The sequence below is a fragment of the Mytilus trossulus genome, chromosome 8, assembly GCF_036588685.1.
Source record: "Mytilus trossulus isolate FHL-02 chromosome 8, PNRI_Mtr1.1.1.hap1, whole genome shotgun sequence".
NCBI lineage: Eukaryota > Metazoa > Mollusca > Bivalvia > Mytilida > Mytilidae > Mytilus > Mytilus trossulus.
Window position 1 is genome coordinate 66,973,807 of NC_086380.1, and position 26,874 is coordinate 67,000,680.

Below are 26,874 nucleotides of genomic sequence, written 5' to 3' on the forward strand. Positions count from 1 at the left end.
AAAGTCTAAATTATACAAGTGAAAACCAAATTATAAATTTAGAAGAACTAACTATAGCATTCAAAAGATGTTCCTTTAATTTTAAAGTCAGTGGCGATTATGTCCAAGAAGGTTGTTCAACGGAATTAAAAATGAACTTTATTAGGTCGTTAGTTTTCTCGTTTGAATTTCTTTTACATTGTTATTTAGGGGGCCTTTCATACTGACTATGCGGTATGTACTTTGCTCATTGATGAAGACGGTCCGGTGACCTATAGTTGTTGAATTCTGTGTCATTTTGGTCTCCAGTGGAGAGTTGTCTTTTGGAGAGTTGTCTAATTAGCAATTATATCACATCTTTTTTATATTTATGAACTATTGCCAAATATTGAAGCAAAACTAAAAGAGATAGGGCGATACGAAGACTTCATTTCCGTATTGAAATCCTTATCTAATGGAATATTTTATACTGAACATATTGCTTTTCATTTGTTACGGAAGGTTTAATCTCAGTCAAACCAACTGAATGCCGAATAAATTTTGCAGTTCCATCGGATCCGGTGTTGTCAATTGACTTTGTATATTTCAAGGCAGATGTTAAGATTTTAATCTGATTCCGCTGGATTATCTTATGCTTAATCAATGTTTTTTTTTCTTCAACTTTTCGTCGCATCGCTGTCAATTTGTATTATATTCTTCCCTACACAGTTTGGAGTTATACAAGGAGATGACATAAGTCCTAACCTGTTTAAGATTTTCATCAATGACCTTCCCAACTATTTGGAAAAATCTCTAGACCATGTAAATATTAATAGGCATATTATCTCTAAATAAACTAGTACTGTATGCATGTTTTTGAGCATGCTATTTAGCTTATTCCTCTATATGGAAGTGAAATTTGGAGCTCATTCAATCCCTTGATAGCAAAATTTAGATATGGAAACCAACTAATTTGCATGGATAAAATGTATTCAAGTTTAACTTGTGAAAAGCTACACAGTAAATTTTGTAAATTCATTCTGGTCGGCACAAATAAAAACACAAATTGTGCAGCCTTATTTTAACTTGGTCGGTTTCCACTGTACTTTTAATTAGTGAGGTCTGTTTTGAATTATTGGCTTAGACTAAAAAATAAGAATAATTTCCTTTATTACAAGATGCATACAAGCATCCAAATCTCTATATTCTCAGTATAAATCGTCATGGTATAGCTTTCTCCAACACATTTAAAAAAACTCTTCCTGGTTTTGCAAATCTAAATGATGGGAAAAATATTTCAAATAATACCATTAGGAAAATATTGAAAGAGACGTGCATACAAATTTTGGAAGGATCAACTGATCAAGAAATCAGAAGGAGAGCTCTGCACTTATGTGACAGTTAAGGATAATTATGGTTTCGAAAAGTATCTATATAAATATCTTAACAAAATTTTAGCGTAGGATATCATTAACAAAATTGAGGGTGTCATCTCACCATTTGCAGATTAAAATAGAACGATACCAGGGTACTCCTCCAAACCTTAGACCGTATGTCAGCAATGTAATTCTGGTAGTATTGAAAATGAAGTTCATTTTCTCTTTTATTGCACAAAATATAACGAAGACGGAAACTATTTATATCACATCTTAATCATGTTCCAATTTCATTAACTTAAATTCCCAAGAGAAATTGCTACGGCTGCTGTCTTGTGAGAACTCAACTGTATGAAAAGAGTTGTGTATATTCTTGGTTAAACACTGCAAATAGCAGATTTATATTCCATGTTTCGCAAAATTAGTTATTGTTGTTATTTAAAAAAAATATTTTTTAAGTGACAGTATTCAGTTTCTCTATTTATTTGTGTTCATCTGCTTCTGACAAGGGGAGGATTGCTGTTATTGCCTATCGCAATCAACAGTATACCCTACAGCACCGTCACTTGAATTGGTGTCTCCTATACAAATGAACAAATTTATTGTCATTTGTCTATTATAATATCTGTCACGTTATATAATTTTCAATGTTTGTTGCATATACTTTCATTATTGGTAATTGTATAAATGCCCGCTTTGGGACCCTGATTGGAAAAATAAAATATTTGATTTGTATTCCAATTTTAACGTTATTATCAAAAAATATATTTTTTTTTTATGTTATTTCTTCATAGATAGAAAAAAAATATTACAGTCATTCTTTAAATATCTAATTATTTACGAGAAACATGCAATTTACTATCATTGTCATAAACTCTAAATACGGCAAATAGTTAAAAAGAAATTGATAAAACATATTTATAACCGATAAAAGAACCCCTATTGAGACAGACTCGACAAACAGTTATGAATACAAATATGAATATTTCTTAGAATTGACGGTCATCCTTTAAAAGTTACGGTCATCCTTAACAATTTACGGTCATCTTTTAACCAATTACGGTCAGCCTTGTTATGAATCGCTAATCCTGTTACGGTCATCTCGATTACGATTTACGGTCATCCTAGCGAATTTTTCAAATCCAAATTCCCGTTTTATACACGTTCCTCGGTAGAGATTTGTGACTTCCGTGTGAATCTTTTATAAATTTACATCGTATCAAAGTATGCTTTGTAAACAAAATGATGTAGAAACACCTTAACAGACAATAAAAAAACTGACCTAATTTTTCATCCGACATCTTGGGATGACCGTGAATGCAGTTACGGTCATCAGCTTTACCCCAGTGATACTTGAGGCAGACGCGCGTGTCGTCCACAATTGATTTTAATTATGAAAATATCAATCATGTCAACACAGAATTACTTACTACTGAGTTGGCGATACCATCGGGGAATAAAAACCCAATCAACAGTGACATCAACCAAGTGGTTGTAAATAAACTCATTATATTAGCAGGATTGAAATGTTATATGTGTACCAGACGCGCGTTTAGTTAAAAAAGACTCATCACTGACGCCCGAAATTTTTTTTTTACAAAGGCCAAATAAATTACAAAGTTGAACATTGAGGACCGAAAATTCCAAAAAATTTCGCTAAATATTGCTAAGGTAATCTATTCAGGAGGTAGAAATGAAACATTCCGCATTTGTGACTATCATACTGTCCATACTACGAAAGGCAAACTAAAACAATGAAAAATAAATATATAAAAAAATACGAAGATAAGATTATAAATAATACAAACATATAATTAACATTTCGACAGTGATATAGGCAGCTGAGGGTGAAACAAACATTTTTTTTTCTCAGGGTTCAAAACAAATTATTTTTTTCACCAAAACCTGGAAACAAACTTTTTTTTCCAACAAAACCCATAGCCCCCCCCCCCCCCCCCCCCAGAAAATCAAATGGTTGCTGCCTAATTCGATAGTTATCGTGTGTTGTTGCCACTCAAAGTTTTAATTCTTTAATATTTTTAGGGCAGAAACATTCCTTTCTCCGTTTATAAGACTGGATGACCAGAAAACGTCGTTAACGCAATTTAAAAAAAAAAAATTTTAAACAAATAAATTTCTTCAACTAAGGCAAGCTTGTTACATATTATTCCTTTATATCAAGCATAATTTAATTACATTTCATGTGTCTGATTTAAAAATAATAATTTCAAACTATACGATTTTGTGTTCTCTTCGTGCAGTTTTTAATTTTTGACCTTCAATCATATTCTATTTTTTGTTTAGTGGAACCGCCTCTTTCTTCATAGTAGTTGGTAGAGGTTTATTTTTTTGTATTAAAAAATGTAAATCAAGACAAAAAAAAAACTGATCGTTGAAAATTGGCGAAAAATATTCTGCGGTAAAATGACCAAGATGTCAGTATAGTATTTCATTTATTTTCTTAAAAATCAAAACTGAAGCAGCTTGTTTTGTTCCACATATTATATTTATATGGTGGCCGTCGGGTTTCCAATGATTAAAATCGATTTTACGATATGATCTATACAAACATTTAGTCTGCTGTGATTTTTTATGATAGACCCTTCCTTGCATGAAACAGTCACAGAGCTAGTGTCTTTAAGATAATATTTCCCATTTTGAATTACCTCATATGTATGTTATCCTGTATCCCGACTAAAACAGCTTAATATATGATTGTAATGATCTTCATGACATTTTCTGATAATTAGAAATGTGAAATATTGCTTACCATTGACTAATACGAATACCGAAGTAATTCCATGCCTATTTTGAAGAACCCAATTACATTCGTATGTTCCAAAGTCTTGATAATCACAAAATGGGAAATAAATGAAAGACGTATTTCCCTTTATTATTCCGGAGACATTTCTAATGAAAGTTATGTTTATCCAATGTGACCAAGAGTTTGTCCACTGACGAAAGTTCTCCTGATGTAATGTGCATGACAGTGTCAAATTATCAGCCACATCACACAAAGGATAAGCAGGCAGGATAGTTACGTTGGCATCTATGGAGCAAAATTGATAAGAAAAGAATTACAAAAAATACTTTGATTACATGATACACCGCACGTTATAAATATTGTTACAAATTGTGACTTGGATGAATAGTTGTCTCATTGGCACCCATACCACATCTTCTTATACAAATTCATCAAAAGTAAGTATTAAAAATAATTTAATCAAGGAAGGGATAGATTCTCAACATCTATATTATGCGATGTGTTATGTTGATTGACAGAACTTAGAAAAAAGAATGCAAATGGAGACTGTGTATATAACATTGAACATATAAGTTACAAAAAAAAAGATGATAGTACCAGATTTATAATTTGATACCCCAGAATCGCGTTCGGATACATAAGACTCAGCAAATGCTTAAGCAATTAGAAAGCTTAAACAATCACAAAGTTGAAGAGAATTAATGACCTAAAATTAAAAAAAGTTGTGCCAAATACGGCTACGGTAATCTAAATAAAAGAAAAAAAAATATACCTGGAAGTTGTAGATTGATAGCCACTTTTAAACTTCCAAATTGATTCCGTACAAGAATCAGATACACGCCATATTGTTCTGTGTGGATAGGAAATAAGGTGGAAGATAAAAGGAAGACATGTTTTCCATAATCAAGTTGCTCTATTATCCAGTCGTCAATTTTTAAGTCTGTTATATTGAGACAAGATACCGTTAGTGGCTTAGGATTGCTCTCTACTGGTATCGAGACCAGTACCCGACCACCTACTTCTGTCTTGTAGTTAAGAGTTGAGGTAGAATTTGCAAGGAGATATGGTCGGTCTAAAATGAATATATATGGACGATTTAAAAACATAATTTCATATAAAATACAAGGAACCAATACATCAGTTTCGATTTAAATATATACGTTTGCAGTATATATCCTATCCATGCATTTGTTGATTTTTGAAAAAAATCATCATCAGAAGAAGTAGCCCGTAATCTGGAACTCAATAGATATAGGTAGAGTGTACCAATGTTTTGAACCAATAGATAAAATATGTACATACATGTCTCACCCGAATGACAAAGGCATGATATATTGACCTCCAAAAGTAGTGAAACCGGATGTATCGACGGGAAGACTATCATGCACGCATCATTTACCTTTCGAACGAACAAAGATGAACAAATGTCGGGATATGGATGATCAATTTATAAAATGCTCAGATAATTTTAATCAAACAAAAACAACTAATTCTTTAGTGGAGACATATAACAACAATGTCGGTATTGCATTCGATATAATGACCGTAAAACTTACAAAATATACATTTCTTCAACCGGAACTACCATGTAGGAGTTTTTTCTATCTCGATCAAAACCCCCTAAATGAAGTTAAAATTTCATATGAATCAAATATATGATACGTTGTCAGTGCGCCCATCTATAACAAACTTAAATTGTTTTCCAAGTAGGTACAATAACCGATAAAACAATATTTAACATAGTTATTTAACCCAAAAATAATGAAATCAAAAGAAGAAACCTAGTAGCCTATAGCTTATTGTACATAGCCTATTGTTTTCTAGCAGTTGATCCGAGCGTTGATTTGTTAACATATTCAAATAAAAAATAAAGGTCTGATTCATGATTGAAATAATATTTAAATATTGATTTCAAACATTTCCATTATCATTTTAACATTGTAAAATATCCGTGATGTGTTTATGTATAATAAAAACAATGTACCCCATATATAGTATGTAACTGATCATAATTTTGAATCGGATTCACCGCAATAGAAGTACAGTTCACGAATAAGACAGTTTAATCTTTAATCTATAAGGTTGTACAGGAGAGTCATCTTCATGGTATAACAAGTTGTGCAATTGAGATGTTATGAGAGAGTTAGGTCGTTCTCCATTGCATATTGACATAATTTGTTCTATTCTGATGTTTTAAGCAAAAAAAAATAATGGTTCAGAAATGAATCATTTGTTAAAACAAGCCTTTTGTGTTTACAGTCACACATGTAACAAGTCATCTTAGGCCGTGTTCACATTGACCTAAATTCGGTGTTGTGTTAGTGTAACTCACAGGTAACCTAAACACAATTGCGTTCCCATTGATAAAACTCAATGTTTATATGTAGTTTAAATCATGTTTTATCTACACACAGTCGATAGTCAATGTAGGCCTTATTTAGATTAAGTGTACACAAATCACATTAGTTTTACCGTGTATATATTTAAGGAGGAAACTATTTTTAAGTAAAATTGATATTTTTGATAATTATAAGTATAGTTCAATACAGAAATTGTTGTCTAAATCTTACAGTTTTTTTTTGGTTAAAAAAAGTACTTTATTAACCCCTGATCGAGACTCAAAGCAGCATCATTGCCGAACCCTTAAAACAGCAACCAATTGATTTCGGGGGAAACGATACGTTTGTCTAGTATCTCAGATCCGTTAAATAGCACTTAAAATAAATTAAAAAAACGTTACCCTATTCCTTTACCAAATACTCCTTGGAGAAGAAATACCATTTGAAACAAACAGAAAAGATAAAAATGTAGTGATCCCTAATATCTCAATCCTTTTTTCCGACTGTAAGCACGATGCTGCAGCTAACGTTTTCTAATGCGTAATCGAGACATCTCTAGTATATTCAAACTACTGCAAATTATAAAAATGGCTTTCATAAAGTAGCAACCACTTAACTTAAAAAAGGGAGGTTTTTTTTTTTTTTTTTATCTGAGTGAGATTTATTTTCGCGCGATCGTTTTTATTCCTTTTTTTTCGATGCTGGTGATCAAATACTTTTTTTTCAATATTTAACACTATTATGTATGGGGAAACTCTTGATTCAGAATATTTTTTTTATCATCTGTATGACCATTTTTTTTTTATCAAATAGGGGATCGGAATATTTCCATTCCCACCCCCACCATTTTGAGTCAAATGGTTGTTCCCTTACCGCAAGAAAAACTGTCAATTTTGAATTCAGTTCTACGTAATGAACATTTAAATGACATATAGTTTACAAGTGGGAACAAATCTTATGTACAGGTAGATAAACAAGGTGTATAGATGTGAACAAATGTAATGTGAAACCAGCGTACACTACACTAAACTAATTGTAAACATGTTTACTCTACACGGCGTTTGGTGTGAACACGGCCTTAGTATTCTAATGTTGTATATATTTTAAAATGTATTGATGTTAAAAAGTTAAAAGTATTTTGATTAGTGCAAATAGGGTTTACTGGAAAAATATTATAGACGATAATGCAATTGTTAAAAAAGGAAAATTGCGGACTTATTTAAAATTTAAAAACATCTTCAAAAGAGAAGTATATTTATGTCAAGTTTATAAATTTCAGTATCGAACAAACTTAGCTCAGTTTAGAATCAGTGCTAAAGAGTAAGCTATTGAGAAAGGTAGATATACAAAGATCGATAAAGATAAAAAAGATTTTTTGGGTAGTGTAAAAATATGAAGGTTGAAGACGAGATTCTTTTTTTAATAGAATGCATATGAAAAAGAAGGATATTGTATTCTTAATAAGGCAAGCTTCAATGTTCCTAATATTTCAAAGTATGACAAGTTTATTTGGTTAATGTCATGTGAGTCGAAAATGTTAATATGTCAGTGTCATAAGTTATAAATACTTGTTTTGAAATATGAAAAAAATTGCATCCCAAAACTAAATATGCATAGTAGTGATGTGTTTTTTTTTAAAAAGTATTATAGAGACAAATTGTTCTATTTTATCTATTTTCAAAACAACATCTAGTATGGAGTTTAGTTAACTTATTAATCATTTATTGCAATATATCTTTAAAATAATGTATAATTGATATTATATATATATATACATATAAATGAATATTCTCAAAAGCGTGCCCACTGTTTGGATTTGATAAATAGTGTAGTACCTCAGGGTCATTGGTGGTGCTCCACATTGGAGGCAGATCCGGAAGACGAGAGAGCCTCGTTTCGGATCTGCCGGCAGTCGAAAAACCTAGAGCAGAAGCCAAAGCACGCTGATTCTAGCCGACCCAGAGAATAATTAGATAACCGTCTAACTGTACTTGCAAGATAGCCAGGGTAAGTTTTGAGAAAGCTTACATTGGCACTGCGAGCATTCGTTTTCGAACAAATTCACTCGGGGAGTTGAATTCTACATCGAAATTGCAAATTTCAAGGGGCCAAAACAGCACCTCCATTTTGTTTTTAGGGATCCCTGACAGGTCACCTATTTTTAGTTTTCGCTAACCATAGCTTTGCTAGGTTAGTTTTATCGGGAGGGAAAAGTTAAAGCACAGGGAAGGGAACCTTGTGTGGCTAAGTTTCAGTCACCGTTTGTTATTTTTGAGGGATTTTTTCATACTTGGCCGTTTGCGGAGCCCTTGTAGGAACAAGTGTGAACCCCTTACTCGTTCTGCAAAACCCTTGTAGGGAATTTTGTAAACCCCAATCCAGTTCCGCCGCGTATTGCACTCAATTGACCTACGCAGCTCAACTTCCATTTGCAACCATAATTTGCAAATCTTCCGGTTGTAAACAGAAAGAAGAAATTGTAAGTGTCAAATTAAAGCAAAAAAAAACATTGCACATACACCTGCCATTGTATATACACTCCTCTGGGGTCAACTTATAAGCTTGATCCCCAGTTAAAAAAAGTTGTTATATTAAAACCATACAAAACAGTCAAATATTATAAATACCCCTTTCCAGTGGATACCCCTGCCAAATCCCTAAACTAAACCTAAATTGTTTATTGTTTAATTATTGTGTTCCCATTCAAGTGTGACCATGGCTAGAGTCCACATAAACTCTGCCACTTTTGAGGAATTGTTATCAATTCCAGGGGTCGGGGCTAAAATTGCCGCAAAAATTTGGGAATTGAGGGAGGATAAAGGAATTCTAGAGTTGGAGGACCTACGGGAGGTTCCTTATATGAGAATAACTGAGGCAGCTCTAGAATCTATGGATTTTAGTACCTCCCTGCCACCCAACAGGGGGTCTAATAAATTTTGCAAAGAGGAGATAGGGCATCAAGAGAAGGTGCAAAGGATTGATAGCCTCATACAGGCCAGGGGTAGGGGGCAAACGGAGTATCCCAGTCAATCAGTAGAAACACCCAGAGCCAGGGAGTCCGTGTCCACATCTCCATCCCAACACATCAATTTCCAAGATGGTGGGGAACTTAACCGGGGTTTCAGGGAAGACATGGGGACCCACCAGGACCGATGGGACAGGCCCATGGGTGCTTATGGGGGTCCAAGAGATTACAAGTATGAAGGGGAAACACCTCGGTCTAGATATAACAATGCCGGAGATACAGGAAGGGGAAGAGGGGGTTTTCAAAACCAGTTTATTGATAATGAGGGTCCAAGGCTCAGAGATGCCCAGCCGGAGAGCGAGGCTCCGGCATCAAGGCACGCCAGTAGCATGGGGTACCCCACAGGGTCAGGGGAACCCAGACGGGGATATGGGGACCAGAGAAGCTCTCGTCGGGATGCATATGACCACCAGGAGAACATGGGAGGGTCAGATAACCAAAGACAGAGGGGGTCTATGGGGGTTAGACCTCCCATCCTACAAAAGAGCTTAAAGTATGATGGGAAAACTAATTGGCAGGCTTTCTATGCCAAATTTTCCCGATTATGCCAGGTTAGTGGGTGGTCTTTAGGGGAGTGCAAGGATCAATTGTGCTGGTCCCTTGATGGGAAACCCAGTGAGTTTTATGCCTTGCTCGTGGAAAGAAGGCATCACTCGCCACAAAAGCCTTCCGTCACCTTCCTGAAGATCACATGTACCAGCAAGCCATCATGAGATTGTGTCAGGGGGCCTCAGATAAGGAGGGGGGAATGTTGGCCTCCAATGCCAAACCAAAGAGTATTGAGGAGGCAGTGGATAAAATTCGTTGGCACCAACATAACCACCAAGCCATATATGGCCGTAGTGCCAGAAAAGAAGTAAAAAGTGTAAGTCCTGAGATCCGAAGCAGGGGTGGGGATCACTATACTGTCTGTTCCACATCAGGACCAGTCCCCAATAATGCTCCTTCCAAAATTATCCCCAAAGAACATTCTCCTAAAGATGTCCAGGATTTGAAGGACCAATTTCATGCCTTCAAGGGGGAGGTAAGTGGGACTCTGGGCAATATCATGTCTGAAATACAAAAGCTATCTTTTGCTGTCCGCAATAATGCTAGGCCCCCATCCAGAAGCCCTTCTCCTCGTGCCGGTGGTTGTTTCCATTGCGGGGAGGCAGGCCACTTTAAAAGGGAATGCCCAAAGTTTCAAAGGTCTAATTCTCCTCGACCTGGGGGAAAAAAGGTAACCTTCCAGGACAACAAGGGTCCGTTAAACTCCAACGGGTCGACTCAAGAGGTCTGAGTCTGGCCCCTAAACCACGGAGTATAAAGGACCTCGTGATAAGCCATAACCCACCTTACTTAACTAAGGAGGGTACTATCAGTCAAATAGAAATGATACCGGAGGAAATAATTTCCCCACTTGTGCAGGAATGCATAGAGGAACCGTCCCATTCCGAGGAACTAGGGGTCATTAAATCACTACCTCCTGTCCCACCAGACCCCACGTCCACCAAGGAGAAAGACATAGCTCAAGCAGCAAAACTAACTGAGGGGCCTAAGAGGGAACCCATCAATCTCATAGTCCCGGACATGTCTGAATCGGGGTCACAAGACGAAGAGTCGGGGGAGGAAGGGGAACAAAAACTGTGTGATAGCTCAAACAGTGATGGGGAGGGGGACTTAGTGACAGAGGGGGAAAAAGAAATGATAACCATAAGTCAGTTAACGGGGGGTACTATGTATCGGGTGCCTGTGGTAGTCCAGGGTCACAGGGTCGACGCTGTTGTAGACACAGCAGCTCAGGTTACCCTAATATCCGAGGAAACGTACAAAAGTTTAAAGGAGCCACCTCCTATTCTTAAGGAAGTGGTGATGAACACTGCAGGAAAGGGCCTACAAATGAATGGGTTTGTTGCTGGGCCTTTTTATATTAAGTTGGGGAACCAAGAATTCACATGGGACATATATGTAGCACCAATTGGCGATCAGATGCTTTTGGGAATAGACTTCTTAAGGAAGCAGGGCATATCGCTCGACTTGCATAGGAATCAATTGTCCATTCACGGGGAGGTCATCCAAATGTCATGGGGTCAGGCCAGTTCATTGCCCCAAACAACTGAGGTACGGGCAGGAAAGAATCACACAGTCCCAGCCAATTCAGTTCAAAGAGTCATGGGAGTGTTAGCCAAACCCATGGGTCGAGAATACATCATTGAGGCAAAGGCTGAGGGCTGTTTGCTCATACCCAGAACCTTACATGATGTAGGTCAAGATCCGGTGTTGTGTCTGATAAACCTCACCGATAGTCCCCTGGTGATCTCAAAAGGGGATCTACTAGCCCAAGCTCAGGAAGTCGACATGGGGGAACCCCCGGGCCCTAAAGTGTGCAAGATGGGGGTTGCTGGAGATGTTAAGGAAAAATTGTTGCCCCAACACTTACAAGAGATGTTCACCAGGTCCTGTGAGGATTTGTCTAAGGGGGAGGAGGAGACCTTGTGTTCCCTGTTACAGGAATTTCAGGATGTCTTTGCTAGCAGTGACTTAGATCTGGGTCATTTCACGGCCTTGGAACATGGCATTGACACCGGGAATCACCCCCCCCCATTAAACAGCGAATGCGGCGCACCCCCTTAGGTTTTGCCCAAGAAGAGGAGGCTCATTTGGAAAAAATGTTACAATCTGGGGTAATTCAGCCATCCGTATCGGAGTGGGCTTCTGCCCCAGTCCTCATACGGAAAAGGGATGGTAGCGTTAGGTGGTGCGTGGACTATAGGAGGGTCAATGGGGCCTGTTCCCGCCAAATCTTTGCACTCCCCTTAGTAGAAGAGTGCCTAGACACCCTAGCAGGAAATGTGTGGTACTCCAAGCTGGATGCCAATTCGGCGTATTGGCAAGTCAAAATAAAAGAGGAGGACCGGCCAAAAACGGCTTTTATCACCAAATATGGGCTGTTTGAGTTTGCACGCATGGCTTTCGGGCTATGCAATGCCCCAGCCACATACGCCCGGGTCATAAGCCTTGTACTCCGGGGGTTAACATGGCGGGTAGTGTTGGCTTTTTTGGATGACATATTAGTCTTGGGAAGGGATTTTGGGGACCACTTGGCAAACCTGAGGGTAGTATTTGAAAGGTTTAGGACGTACGGGCTCAAACTAAAACCCAGAAAGTGTGATTTATTTAGAAAAAAGGTAGAATTTCTAGGGAGGGTGGTAGGTCCCGAGGGGATGGAAATTGGGCCGGGATATGTAAAAGATGTAAAAAACTGGCCAAAACCCCGGAACTCAAAGGAAGTAGAACGGTTTTTGGGATTCGCAAACTATCACAGGGCCTTTATAAAAGACTATACTAATATAGCCTTACCCCTTCAAGCCTTAACCGGAAAACGCCCCTATTTCTGGGGAAACGAGCAACAACAGTCTTTCGATAGACTCAGGGAAGCCATGGTGTCAGCCCCTGTTCTGTCATTACCCAATGCCACTGATCCCTTTATCTTAGACACGGATGCTTCCGACAAGGCTATTGGGGCAGAATTATTGCAGGTCCAGGGGGGACAGGAACGGGCCACGTCCTATGCTAGCTTTACCCTTACCCCAGAACAGCAGAAATATTGTACTACCCGAAAGGAGCTGTTAGCTATTGTCAGGTTCACCAGGCTATTCAGACATTACTTGCTTGGGCGGAGGTTTACGGTTCGAACAGATCATAGTAGCCTCACTTGGTTAACGAATTTCAAGGAACCCCAGGGACAATTAGCCCGGTGGCTGGAAGAAATCAGTCAGTTTGATATGGAAATCAAACACCGGCCAGGGGCTAAACATCCTAATGCAGACGCTTTGTCTCGATTGCCTCAATATGGACCGTGTCCTGAGTTTCAAGTAGACAAGGTTCTAGCCAATTTGCCCTGTGGGGGATGTACCTACTGTGCCCGAGCTCAACAAAATTGGGGACAGTTCACAGAAAATGTTGATGATACCATACCCTTGGCAAAGAGACCCTATGGTAGTACACAACCCAAAGACACAAGAGAACCAGTGGTGCAAATATCCCGGGTGTCTGTGTCAAAGAGGGGGACGAATTAGCCATATGGTCAGAGGGGGAGGGTGACATCTGGGTGCAGGAAGTAGGAGGGGACCTAGGGGTTAACTTGGGCTACAGTCGGGAAGAGTTAAAAGAAAACCAAAGTAAGGACCCAGACTTAAAATGGGTGGTTCAATGGCGGAAAACAAAAGGGGAACCCTCTGAGGAGGAAATCTTCCTCAGCGGTCCCGCCCCCAAGTACTACTGGTTAAATCGGGAATTATTTGTCCTTAGTGGGGATGGTGTACTGTACAGGAAGGGGGTGAAAGGAGAGGCAGATAGGGTGGTCATTCCCCAAGTATCAAGGAAGGAACTCATGGAGTTGTGTCACGATATTCCTGCAGCGGGCCACCAAGGGGGGGACCGAACCTACCAAAGGATCAAGCCAAGGTATTATTGGAGAGGGATGAAGAAAGAGATTGAACAGTATGTAGCAAGTTGTGCTTTGTGTAGCCAAAACAAAAAGGCTACTCGCCCAAACCGTCACCCTATGGTGAAACATCACGCCGGGGCACCAATGGAAAGGGTTCATCTAGATTTTGTGGGGCCCCTCCCAAAAACAGAAAGGGGAAATGAACATATCCTCATGATGATCGATCAGTTTACCAAATGGGTGGAATGTGTCCCTCTCCCCGCCCAGGGCGCAGAACTAACAGCCCGTACGGCAGTGAATGAGTTCTTCTCCCGTTTCGGGAGTCCCTTTCAGGTATTCACTGATCAGGGGAGGAACTTTGAATCCCATCTGTTTAAAGCCATGTGTGACCTGCTTCAAATACACAAAAGTAGAACCACCCCATACCGCCCCTCCTCCAATGGTCAAGTAGAGCGTTGCAATCGAACGCTGATGGCTTCAGTGCGGTGCTTTGTGGGAAAAAATCAAAAGTCCTGGGATCTATTCCTTCCGCAATTAGCTGGTGCGTTCCGTGCTTCAGTCAGTAGAAGCACCGGGTTTACTCCTAATCATCTCATGTTGGGCAGAGAAGTCAATCAACCTGCTGAGTTGATGTTCAGGGGGCCACAGGGGGAGGAAATTCAGGATAGAGAAAAATATGTTTCAGACTTAGAGGAGGCCATTCAAGGGGCACACGAGCTGGCCAGGGCCAACCTAAAAACGGCACAAGAACGCCTCAAAAGGGATTACGATCTCAAGGTGGTAGTCAAAAGGTTTAAGGTGGGGGATCTAGTGTACCAATTGGACACGGCCACCATCAAGGGAAAATGTCGGAAACTGACACCATCTTGGAAGGGCCCTGGGGTGGTGGAGGAAAGTCTCACTCCATATCTTTACAGGGTCAAAATGAAAACAGCAATGGTGGTGGCCCATCATGACCGGATTAAGTTGTGTAAAGATAGGGAGGTCCCAAATTGGTGTAAAAAACTACAAGCCCAAGTTTTAAGTAGAAATTGGAAGGAAATAGAGGAGTTGGAACCCAAGGGAAAAAGGGGAAAACACATTTATTGCTCATGCCGGGGACCAGATGATGGGGGTCTCATGATTAGATGTGACGAGTGCAGGGAATGGTTCCATGGACGATGCGTGGACATCACTCCTGAGGAGGCGGACAGAATGGACGCCTATCAGTGTCCTGGATGTTCGGTCTCCACAGAGGTGCACGTGTCCAGGATCTCCCTGCACTCTAAGGTAAATCTATTTCAGATGAATAACAACACAAACAGTATGGACAAAACAGGGGATGGAAGCCAGCCACCTTCTCCAGAGCAGGCCTCCGTCACAGAGATGACGGAGGAACTGGTAGTGTGTGTGTCGGAGGAGGAGCTGAGGCAGCTGGACCCTGAGGTCCAGGGGAGCCCAGGGGCTGCCTTAGAGGTATGTGGGGGGTCCGAAGGGGGGTCTGAAGGGGTTGAGGGGAAGGGGGAGGTGAAGAAGACCAAGAAGAAGAGGAAGTCGAGGACAAACAAGAAGAGCAGAGCTGCCAAGAAGAAGGCCACGGCAGCAACCTCACCTCTCCTGACAACCTCACCTCAGGGGGTGGCTCAGGGTCAGGAGGTGTGTCGGGGCCAGTCTGGCTCCCCAGCTTCCGGTGAGGTGGCAACACCTCACTATGGAGTTCAGGGTGAAGCGGTTGGTACTGGACTGTCTTGTCCAGTTTCTGGCTGTGAAACCCGGGGACCAGGCCTGGAAGGGCACATTCTTGCGGAGCACGTGGCCGAGGTGTTCCGTGACCTGGTAGTCTCCGACCCAGGGTTAGCCCGGGTGCGTCTCACATCGCTGAGCACACTCTTCAGGGCCCTGGGGGGGGGCTGCTGTTGGGGACCCCATCCATTGGGTGATAAGCCAGCTGGAGACTGTGGGGCTGACTCCAGAGGACTTGACCGCTGAGTGGGGAGCCATGGCAGCAGTGTGCCAATTGGCGCGGTGGGAGGTTCCGCGAACCTTTACACTGTCACCAATAGGTGGAGTTGATGGCTTTACTACAGGAACATCAGCGTCAGGCCTTTCTGGGGAAGGTTAACCTTAGCTCCAGTGAGCCGTCCCAGGCGAGCTCCTCTAGTGAGCAGGGGAGTCCACCAGCCAAGGCAGGAGTTTTTAGCCGGCTGGGGGCTCCGGTTTGCACACAGGGGACTCCCAGGCCCATGGGGCAGGTTGGGGCGTTCAGTTCCACGGGGCCCTCTCCCAGGTCCATTCCCTCCCTCATGTCCCTCCCCACCCGGCCTGTACCCTCCCTCATGTCTCTTCCACTTCCTGGTCCCAGCAGGTCACTTCCAAGTCTAGGGTCAAGAGGCTCATCCTCATCTGTGGGGGCACAGGGATCAAAGTACCCGGGGAATCCCTCAGGGAGTAGGGGAGTGGAGTCTCAATTGTGCAGGGATCTTCCGGAGGCATTTGACAGCCATATGCATCTGGATAGGTCCCTGACCAAGATGGGGCTGCCTCCTCGGACATCTCTGGGTGATTTCCTAAGGGTGCGGTTGGACCCTGTCCCTGTGGATCCAGTCAAGCTGGCTGGAGGGGTTGCAGTTTTCTGCGATCCGAAGACTTGGCCCAGTGTGCCTTTGAGGCTGGAGCCAGGGTGGGTTGGAGCAGTGGGAATCCACCCAAAGAGTGCTGGGCAGTTTGAGGACGCCGTTCAGCACCGGTTCCACCAACTGGTGTCGCACCCAAGTGTGTCCGCCCTTGGAGAGGTGGGGGTGGATTATACTGTGGAGGAAAAGCTACACGCCCGGCAGATATCGACCTTGCGATGGGCACTCCAGTCCTGCCGCTTTGACCAGCCTGTGGTCTTGCACATTCGGGGTGGCAGACTGGATAGGGTTCACGCCCGAGCCCATCGCGAGGTCTTAGAGGTTCTGAAGAGTGTGGTAGCTAATCCGCTGCAGTTAATTCATCTTCACTGTTTCCAGGGGGGGATTGCTCAGGTGCGGGAGTGGCAAGACTCATACCGCAACGCTTATTTTGGGTTTGGTATGGGTGTCAGGTCCTTTAGCTCTGAGCAGAAGGAGGCCTTGAGGTCGGTGCCCCCATACAGAATTCTCTTGGAGAGTGATGCTCCTTACTTCCCCCCACCAAATGCACGGCAGGGCCACCCTCATTACCTTTATGAGGTGGCAAAGGTGGTGGGGACAGTGAGGGCAGAATCACCGAGGGAAATTGTACGGGTGGCCCACCTCAATGGCAGCCGTCTGTACGGAGTTAACCCGTAGGTGGGCAACTCCCAACATGTACATAGCAACAGAAAGGCCCGTTGGCCAGTTACAATTGTTAGAGAAATTAGTTATAGCCAGTTGGCTTCCAATAAATGAATTTACAGCCCGTTGGCTCCTAAATTAACCATAGTTATAGCCAGTTGGCTCTTAGTAATGAATTTGAGGGCCCGTTGGCCAAAAGGGGAGGATGTATATATGCGTAATCCTGGGGTGTGTGTCATGGGGATCCCGAGGGTGAGGGGAATTGGGGGTGACCAACTGTAGTTCAGTCTCCATAGGGCATGGGTGGGGGCGGGTTTACTGTGTTTCTGATCCTGTTTTGGGTATTTTCCCTACTGATTTCCCTAGCATGATCTTTTGTTTTTACCCGGGGGTTACTCCTTTTGTACAAAGTTGGGGGGAGTGTAGTACCTCAGGGTCATTGGTGGTGCTCCACATTGGAGGCAGATCCGGAAGACGAGAGAGCCTCGTTTCGGATCTGCCGGCAGTCGAAAAACCTAGAGCAGAAGCCAAAGCACGCTGATTCTAGCCGACCCAGAGAATAATTAGATAACCGTCTAACTGTACTTGCAAGATAGCCAGGGTAAGTTTTGAGAAAGCTTACAATATTCTTATTCTTAATTTAATTTGAGAGAGGGAAAGTATGAGAAATTATCAGAATGATTAAACATCGTTTCGGAATATATCAAATTTGTATACGGTTATTGAGTTGATAGAGGAATTGTTCTTACGGTATACATTCAATCTAACGCTAGAACCTGAGGAGCCAATCATGTTTTGTACACGACATGTATAGATTCCTGAATCCTTTTTAGTAACATTATTTATTTCCAATACATAGCTTGTGGCATCTGTAAGTAATGATCCATCACGCTTCCATGAGTAGTTCTTCGACGGCACATTACTGCTGTCAATACATTCTAGACTAATTCTATTTCCTTCTAAGATATCGGCTGAAGGTTTGACTGCAATGCTTATATTTGGACTCACTAAAATACATATTAATTAATAGAAATTTTTAATTACACTAAAATGTACGACAAATAAATCTATTATCTCAAATCAAACAATACTTAAACAGCCTTTGAGTGGATGTTATATATAAAAGTAACACAACTCATTATAAATAGTGTTAAACATATTTAACATATAACGCTTGTAATTGACTATTTTGTTGTAGTAAGATACGTTTCCTTTCTAAGCAAAAGAAAAGTTTATAATAAAATAAGTCTTTTACTAACGTTTCCAATTTTTAGTATAAAAGAATTGTATTTAGTCATTAGATATGATTGCACATAATCATTCATTTAAAAAATGTGTACAACCCCTTAATTTCAAATGAAGTTCTAATTGAGAACAAAAGTTGAATATATTTTATATAATTGAGTGGCTAAGTTTACTGTACAACAAGTGTACATGGACTCTTTCGTAAAATAAATCTTTTATATTATGAAAATCTGAATAAATGTACTGCTGTTGAATCATTGTCTTTCCGTACTCTAATTCGGCAATACTTTTACCATTTGCAGTGTCGTTAACTTCGAATCCCCTTTAGTGGATAGAATTTCGACAACCGCACACATAGCACAAGTGATTTAAGAATGTAAAACAACGTGCACTCAAAAGTAATTAGAGTAAATGCATTCTTGAAGAATACCCAATTTAATATATCAAATCATTTAAAAACTGTTCTGATAAATATTGATAGATAAATGGAAATCATAAAAGAAAATTAACATCGCCTTATCAAGTAATTACTAATTTTCAAGTGCTGTATGATTTTTTTGTTGATGTATTATAAACGTCATGATCCGGTAATTTTCGAAAACAAACCAGTAGATTCAGTAGAAGACACAGTTTGCGATCGATATTTACTTAATGAAATGTATTATGGGTAATTAATAAATGTACACAATTGCTGAGAGGACTATATGAGGAGTTCATGTATAAATGCATGCCGACAATACTGTGCTTACTTTCACTTGATTTGAACTTTGGTGAAAAGTAATCTCATTGGCAATCATACTACATCTCATTTTTTTTTATGTCAATTGATTAAATAATTTTCGTCACATTTTAATCACAAGAAAAACATTTCATACGACTTCCGTTGTCAATCAAAGGATCATGTCAGCTATTTTTCTTTTGATAAGGCATAATCTTCTACTAGTATAAGAAATAGACACTTAGAAATTTTAAAGTTATCGATACGGACATTACGTTATCCTAAAATATAAATATTTTTTATATACATCTATACATCTATGAAACCTTATATGGTCCTATGTCCAGTCAAAACTTACTTTTTTTTGCAATGCAAAAAGTAATATATTCTCAGTATGCTGTAATTGGTTTTTAACCTATATTCCGAATCTGTGAGTATATCTGATATATGGAGACTGATAACTTATGAATGATGCTCATTTCTATACTGGCTGTATCTGACACGCTACTTGATAGAATATGTTACATGTTTTGATCAAATCATGAAATGTCATTATTCATTGTGTAATGGTTGTTTTTGATGTGTTACTTTGTCGAATATATCAATTTCAGCATTCAAATTTTGAAAATTTGGAATTGTGCTAAAGATCCCTCAAAGATATATTTGGGATTACACTTATTTCATACCAATAGTTTCCTCAAAGGAATGAAAACAACATTAATTACTCACTAAATACAAACAAGACGGCTCCATCTTCTAACGTTTTTTCTAAAAACGATTGGTTGGCAGTACAAGTTATGGGTTTTCTATGAAGTGTTATAGTAGCCATGAGTTGAAATGAAATAAAGTCATTACTTCCGTTTTTAACATCCTTTCCGTCAATGTTTAACACAATTTGAGCACTTGGTATTCCATTGCTAACCGAACATGTAAGTTTATGGTTTCGACCCTCAAATAATTCAATTGTATTCAATTTTGTTTTATTTGCGATTTTTATATTTGATGGCGGTACTGAAATATAGATAATAACAATATGAGTGCATGAATTTATGAATTCTATTGATTTATGAACAAATCATATAAGGATGTACTTGGGTGAATTTAAAGCATCTAGAATTTAAAATTGATACTATAAGTTGAAAGGAGCAAAATAAGCTAAAAATATTGATAGGTTATTGAACTATTGTACGAGATCTTTGAGTTTAAAAAAAGGGCGGTAAAAGGTTGACTCAGAAATTTAACTTATATTTGCATTTGTATTGTTTGGGTCTCAAATCGAAAGGAATGAAATATAGATTATGCTCAAATTTTGGTAAATGACCTTCTTTGAACTATTGAAGTCTTCTGTGAAAAGGAAAATGTATGTTATGGGGAAAATATTTTGCTCTGTAGCGTAGGAAACAAAATCAAGAAATCCGAACATCTGACACAAATTCCTCACCTACTAACATCCATAATGGACACTTACATATATAAAATAGAGTGATTGATTAAAGTAATCTTGTGAAAAAAAAATCAATTATAATACTATTGTATGACTGAATGATGTCGAGTCAACATCAACTGTGACTTCATGGTCCTAGAACTTCATTACAGTTATAAATGAAAATTTTGAATCAGACTGAAAAAGGAGTTTACAAATTGTCTATTGAATATCTCAACGATCATGGGTTGATTGACCATTATGGAATATAAGTATAACAGATCTAGATGACCACGGGTTTGTTTCACTTATGACACCACCAAACGAGACTATACACAGGGTTTGTAATTACTACGAACAACACTTGACGCATGATATATTTTCCCTAGGCATCAGAAATCTCGATTTTTGGTAGAGTTGTTCAGTATTTAGTTTTATGCCTTGCCTTTAAGTCAGGTGTATGTCTTTCCATCGGTTTCATTTCGACTTATGAATTTTGATTGTATTGTTGTTATCGACATTCACGTTTTTGTGCACTTGCCAAAATTATCAGTTGAGCTTTTCTCAATACTTCGTGTCTGTTGAATGTCGTCGACCTTAACATTTTGCAATCATCTTTATTTCATAAGCTACTGACTCGATTAGAACCAACCATTATAATGATGATTCTTAGGCTTATGTGTATAAAAAATGTATGCAATTGCCAGGCTTTTAAACATATATAGCCGTCAAGGCTAAAATAGTACATAGAGATAAATGAACTTATTATTCATTTACTCAAAAACTCTTATGGATAAATAAAATTTTACAGTCACAAAAACAAAAATTCAGAATGTCATTACCTACTTTTTGTTAACTGATGACACATTATAAAAGTTTTTGTTTTGAGATGTCGATTCCTACCACTTTTAGAGATTTTGTCGACCAGTGGCGTAGCTAGGTCATTTTCAAGTGTACGCCCGAACCTCGGTCAGGGCCTAAAGGCCCTATTGGATACAGGTCAATGAACTAGCTGATAGTAGAAGAGTGGATGCCAACTCTCCGGAAGTTTTAAAGTTATCGAGAATTACATACCATTCCTGTCATTGAAAACTCATATCAATAACAACATTCTTTAGACTTAAAATGGCGGAAAGTTCATTCATTTATCAGTCCATTACAGGATTTAAACAAATCAAATTTTTTCATTTAATTTCTGCACAAGTTATATGACAAAATATGGAAGTTTATAAATTTATCATGTAAATTAACTCGACATCATATATACCAGGATGGAAATTTCTTCTTGTGTTTTATACGCGTTATCCTCCAAGAAAGTTTCATTTACTTTGACCACGGTTTTACAAATAATTTATGATATGTACCAAATTTAAACCTTTATACTCTTTAGGTTCTATATATGAAATCATATAGTTCAATAAATACTATGCAGAAACAGATCATTGGGCATGCTATCAAGTTCAAGTGAAGCAAATAGCTAAACAAATCTCACAATACACATAGTACTATGCAGTTCTGATTTTGTTTGACTGCTGTTATCAATTCAGAAGCATTTGAGACTGAATAGTTTGATATACATTTAAATAGCAAGATGTAAAAGATTGCCAACATACTATCACCCGCTAGATACCTAAATACAATTAATTATAACATATGCATATTTAACGGAATCTGTGTTCCTTTGATAATGCGTTTTTTTTTAAACAAATCATAATATTCTAAATTCAAAAAAAATAATAAGAAAAACTAGAAATATCATACTGCAATGTTTTAAAAGACTATAAATTTTTGAAATTAATAAAAATAAATAAATAAAAGAGTACAAAATACGCCAATTTAGACTAAGAAACAACCTTCAAGAACTTTCAAAGCGGTTTGTGTTTGTACCGGCTGACACATCAGCCAACAATTTGGTGGTGGTATGCTGTACATACTAAAAAGACGTTATTAAAATGAAATGTTAATTCATATACATTAAAGTTCGGACGCTCCAAAGGGAGTCATATACATGTAGTAAATAAAATCAAAATAACCACATCACAGCGTAAGACCTCTTCTGAATATTTGAAGGTCCATACTATATATTGGTTACCTAAACTTGACAAAGAAAACCCAGAAATAGATCGTTTCATCTCGGCCTCTAGTAAGATGTTCTACAACTAATCTTTTGACTAGTTCATTTATTACTCATGCTACTATCAAAGAACTTATTATTAACTTCTGAAATAAAAGAATCGAATATAATGAAATTAACTATTGTAGGAGTGTAAAATATTCTTTGTATGTTTTAGATAAACTATGTGCTTTTTATGGTCCGTTTGGTAATTCTGTTTACAGATATGACTTTCAACTTTTAACAATACAATTTCACAAAACCTTATCAAACAAAACAAAATCCTATTTAATAAATCATATATGAATGGTCGTTTGGTAAATCTGCATGTATATATATATATAAACTGCAACTAATTTAAAGCCTTTTTCTCTAATAAGAAAGGAAAATATGCTAAATATACTTAGTGAAATTGTATAATTGAAGCTGTTAACTCTCTCTTTGATAATATCAATATACGTTTCTGCAGCAAAGTTTATCGACAAGTTGCATGTATTCATATTGGCACCAATTGTGCCCCTTAAAAAGCTGACTTAGTCTTGTATGGGAACGAATCACAGTTTTTAACAAACCAAACTCAAGACCCTAATAAATGGATTTATATTGATAAAAACAACAATAACCGTTAACTGTTGATATTTTTCATTAAATATTAAAAAAAGTTTTCTAAATATACTGACGAAATTGAATCAAATGAACTTACTTAAGTGAATCAAATATAAACAAAATTAAATGTCCCTTCCCAGATTTAAATATTCCAGTTTTATACAGGAAACTCAAACTAAAATGTACGACAAAAGGAACGTCTCTTCGTTCTCTATTGTAAACATTCGTTTTTTTGGATAGTGAAGTTCCATTGGCATCATCTTACAGTCTTTATATATTACAACTAGCTCGCTATGCTCGTGTCTATTGTGACGTTTTGGATTTTAATGAACGTATTATATGTATTACTATTTTGTATTTAAATTGCATCATATATCAAATTTATTCGTTCAGTGTATGTTCACTTGTTTTAAAATGTCATTGATTGAGTAAGTCTATTATAATTGATATTTTATAGTGTGTCTTTCTATTTTGGGATGTTACACTATTGTTTCAGATAAGGATAAAGGTTGGTACCAAATAAAACGTTTAAACCCGCTGCAATTGTTTGCACCTGTCTACAGTCAGGAATCTGATGTTCAGTAGTTGTCTTTTGTATGGGTGGTTCATAACGGTTTCTCGTTTCTCTTTTTGATATAGATAAGACGGTTGGTTTTCCCATTTGAATGGTTTAATACTTGTCATTTTTGGGCCCTTTATATCTGACTAAGATAAGGTATGGATCCTGCTCATAGGTAAAGGTCGTACGGTGACCTTTAGTTGTTAATTTCTTTGTCACTTGGTCTCTTGTGGAGTGTTGTGTCATTGTAAATTATGCCGTACATTTGCTCGTATGACTATTTATACATTTGTCATGTCAAGGACTTTCATGACTGATTAGCAGTATTGGCTGCTTTCATTGGCGAAGGTAGTACGATGACCGAAATTTCTGTGTCATTGGATCACTTGTGAAGAGTTATATAATGGCAACGATACCACATTTTATTTTTGATAGTTATATTTTATATTATTGTTAGTTGGTTTTGTTTTCATTCCAGAAACATTTGATACAAAAGCACATTAAACAAACGCCGAACAAAACAATGTACTATTAATCAAAGTCAATCTTATTCCAAAATATGACTAACAGAACTATAGTTACTGGGTATATAACTGTAAGAGCAACTCGACAGGTGCCCTATGTGGAGCACCTGAGATCATCCCAAGATGTTATTGGGATTCGTGTTCGTAGTTGTAAGTTTTCCATTCTGTTGCTTGTCTTATGGTTTGCTTCGTTGTTATACGCCCATTAGTTAACACTTCGGACAAGAACTCAAACACTATTTTACCAATTTACAGGAAATTTCGGTGAACAAATGGAGAATTATTTATATCTTTTGACGTTTTCTCCATTTCGGTTTTATCCATATTTTTGGTAGATTTAAAGATTCCGAGTTATCGGATTTTATTAATTAGATTTGGGGGATTTTTCAGTTTTTTGACAATCACTTAATATGACATGAGGAGTTTTTATGAAACTTTGTCGAATTGTTTTTACCTATTGATATTTGGTCCCTCTCGATCCTTAAAAATTATGATTATAAATGATGGAGTATTTTAGCTTTATTCATAAAAAAAAAATTCTGGTGAAACTTAAAAACGCTTTGAGCAGTTAGTGACTTGTTTACACCTATATAAGTAACCTCCCTTTTTATTGATAAATTTCTTATATGACATTTAAAGCATTGAAACATCATTTGTTGGAAAATTGTCAAAACTGACAATTTTTCTCACTATAGACGATTATAGAATTCAATTCGCTCATGAACATCGAGGCCACGAACTTACTTAAATTTAAGAAATTATTCATTTTTGTTTATTTCGAATGGTATAGTTGTCTGCACACATGGTATCTTTGTAATTTTTAATACTTTTTGCACTTGAAAAAATAATAAGCACTCATTCCAGATTCAAATCGACTGTTATTGTTGCAGCATGTTTTCATGACAAAAATATTTGAAGCGCTTTCATTTTACACATCGGATGAGTATTGTACTGTTAGTAATATGCAAAACATACAGAAGAAACTCTGATACGGAAAAACAGGCATATTTTTCCCCATAAAAATATGTAAAATTTACAAAATAGCAGAGTGTGACATAACAACAGAATTGGATTGGCACAATGAATATGTTAGAAAAACAATAGATATGGGATATCCGTCCATATCACAATATCTGGACATTTGTTTTGGATAGATACTTTTTATGAGTTATTTGTTACTTTGACTAGCTTTCTGTAACTGTGTTCATTCGGATTGTTTCTTTATGTATATAGTCTTTAGTTGTGCTTTGTATCGACTGATGATTTAAGGCTTCAAAAGATTTTAATTGATTGAATATTCAGATGGTATGCCGTTACGCACATATCATCGATAAGAATGAGGGTTAAGTGGCTACTTATATGTTTAACCCGGCAACATTGTGTTTGACATTCAATGTCGCAATTTAGAAGCCTTTAATTTTGGTTGTCGGTGTTTACTCTTTATCATATTTGTTTTAGTTATTTTAGTTGTTGTTGTTATGTACATGGTTTTTTTTCGTGTGAATTTTGGTATCAGGGTCTTCGATACTAATAATTTGTTTTGTAGTAAAGGGTATTCGTAGTGTTAATGGTTGTGCGAATACCTATATTTTATGACATCGACGTCATTTTATATTTGATGGAAATTTTTGTTACTAACAATATTACCACATCTCCTGAATTTGTACTATCTTTAAATGAAAGCAATTCTCATTCACTTAAATTTTATTATATTTTTACCTTATTGCCTTATTGAAAATAACACTAGACAGTATGCTTGCTATTGATATTTAAACCTTTGAAGTTAGAAAAAAACCCGTATTACTAGTTGCTAAAGTTAATGAATACAATATGACATACTTGCTAAGACTGTCATTATATCTGCTGCAAAAGCTGTCTCTTTTACGATTCCTTGACACCTGTAGAGATCTTGATCATTTGCAGAAAAGTTTTGAATCACAAGGTTGTATTCACCATCTCTGTGGTTACCGATCGTTTTAAGTTTATGCTGATGATCATTGGACACTATCAGATTGTTACTGCTTAGAAGTTTCAACTGTTCACCTTTCATCCATAGAAGAGGAAAACTAGATGACTTGTACGGACAATGGATAACCGCTGTCGAGCCTTCTTTGAAATACTTTTTAATGGCTTCACATTGATATATACAAACTAAAACAAATGATAGAAAAATAAATTAAGTATAGGGTTCTATAAAGATTTTCTGTCATTGGTTTGGGAATCTTTAAATGGCTATTCCTTGCCATGCTCAATTTCTGCTTGCACTGTAGAAGTATTTGAATTTACTATAGTCCATAACCTTTTATTGGGCGGAAGGTGTGTTTATTGTTAGTAATGTGGGTACTTACTGAACAATCATTAGTGTTTCATGAGGAATGAGGATTTTAATTTGATAAGACGATTAGCTATATGAGATCTTTAAGTTTGATTCTAGGGATTCGGGGGTGGGGGTGGGGTGGTTTTAGGGATGCTAAGGGGTTATGGTGGGGGAGTGGACTATGGATTTTTTTGGAAAAAAGT

General features: G+C 37.8%; 2 protein-coding genes across 2 annotated transcripts; one reads left to right on the forward strand and one right to left on the reverse strand.

Annotated features, from left to right (window-relative positions):
• The first annotated feature begins 15,942 nt into the window (after positions 1–15,942).
• LOC134727889 (putative deoxyribonuclease TATDN2) lies at positions 15,943–17,461 on the forward strand. Its single transcript, XM_063592285.1, has one exon. The coding sequence runs from the start codon at positions 15,943–15,945 to the stop codon at positions 17,179–17,181; it is 1,239 nt and encodes a 412-aa protein (XP_063448355.1). The 3' UTR covers positions 17,182–17,461.
• A 386-nt stretch (positions 17,462–17,847) lies between these two features.
• Positions 17,848–26,404, reverse strand: LOC134727890 (neural cell adhesion molecule 2-like). Its single transcript, XM_063592287.1, has 2 exons — positions 26,194–26,404; positions 17,848–18,173 (listed from the first exon to the last, which is right to left on the reverse strand). Exons 1-2 carry the CDS (start codon positions 26,402–26,404, stop codon positions 17,848–17,850), a joined length of 537 nt encoding a protein of 178 aa, XP_063448357.1.
• Between the last annotated feature and the right edge of the window lie 470 nt (positions 26,405–26,874).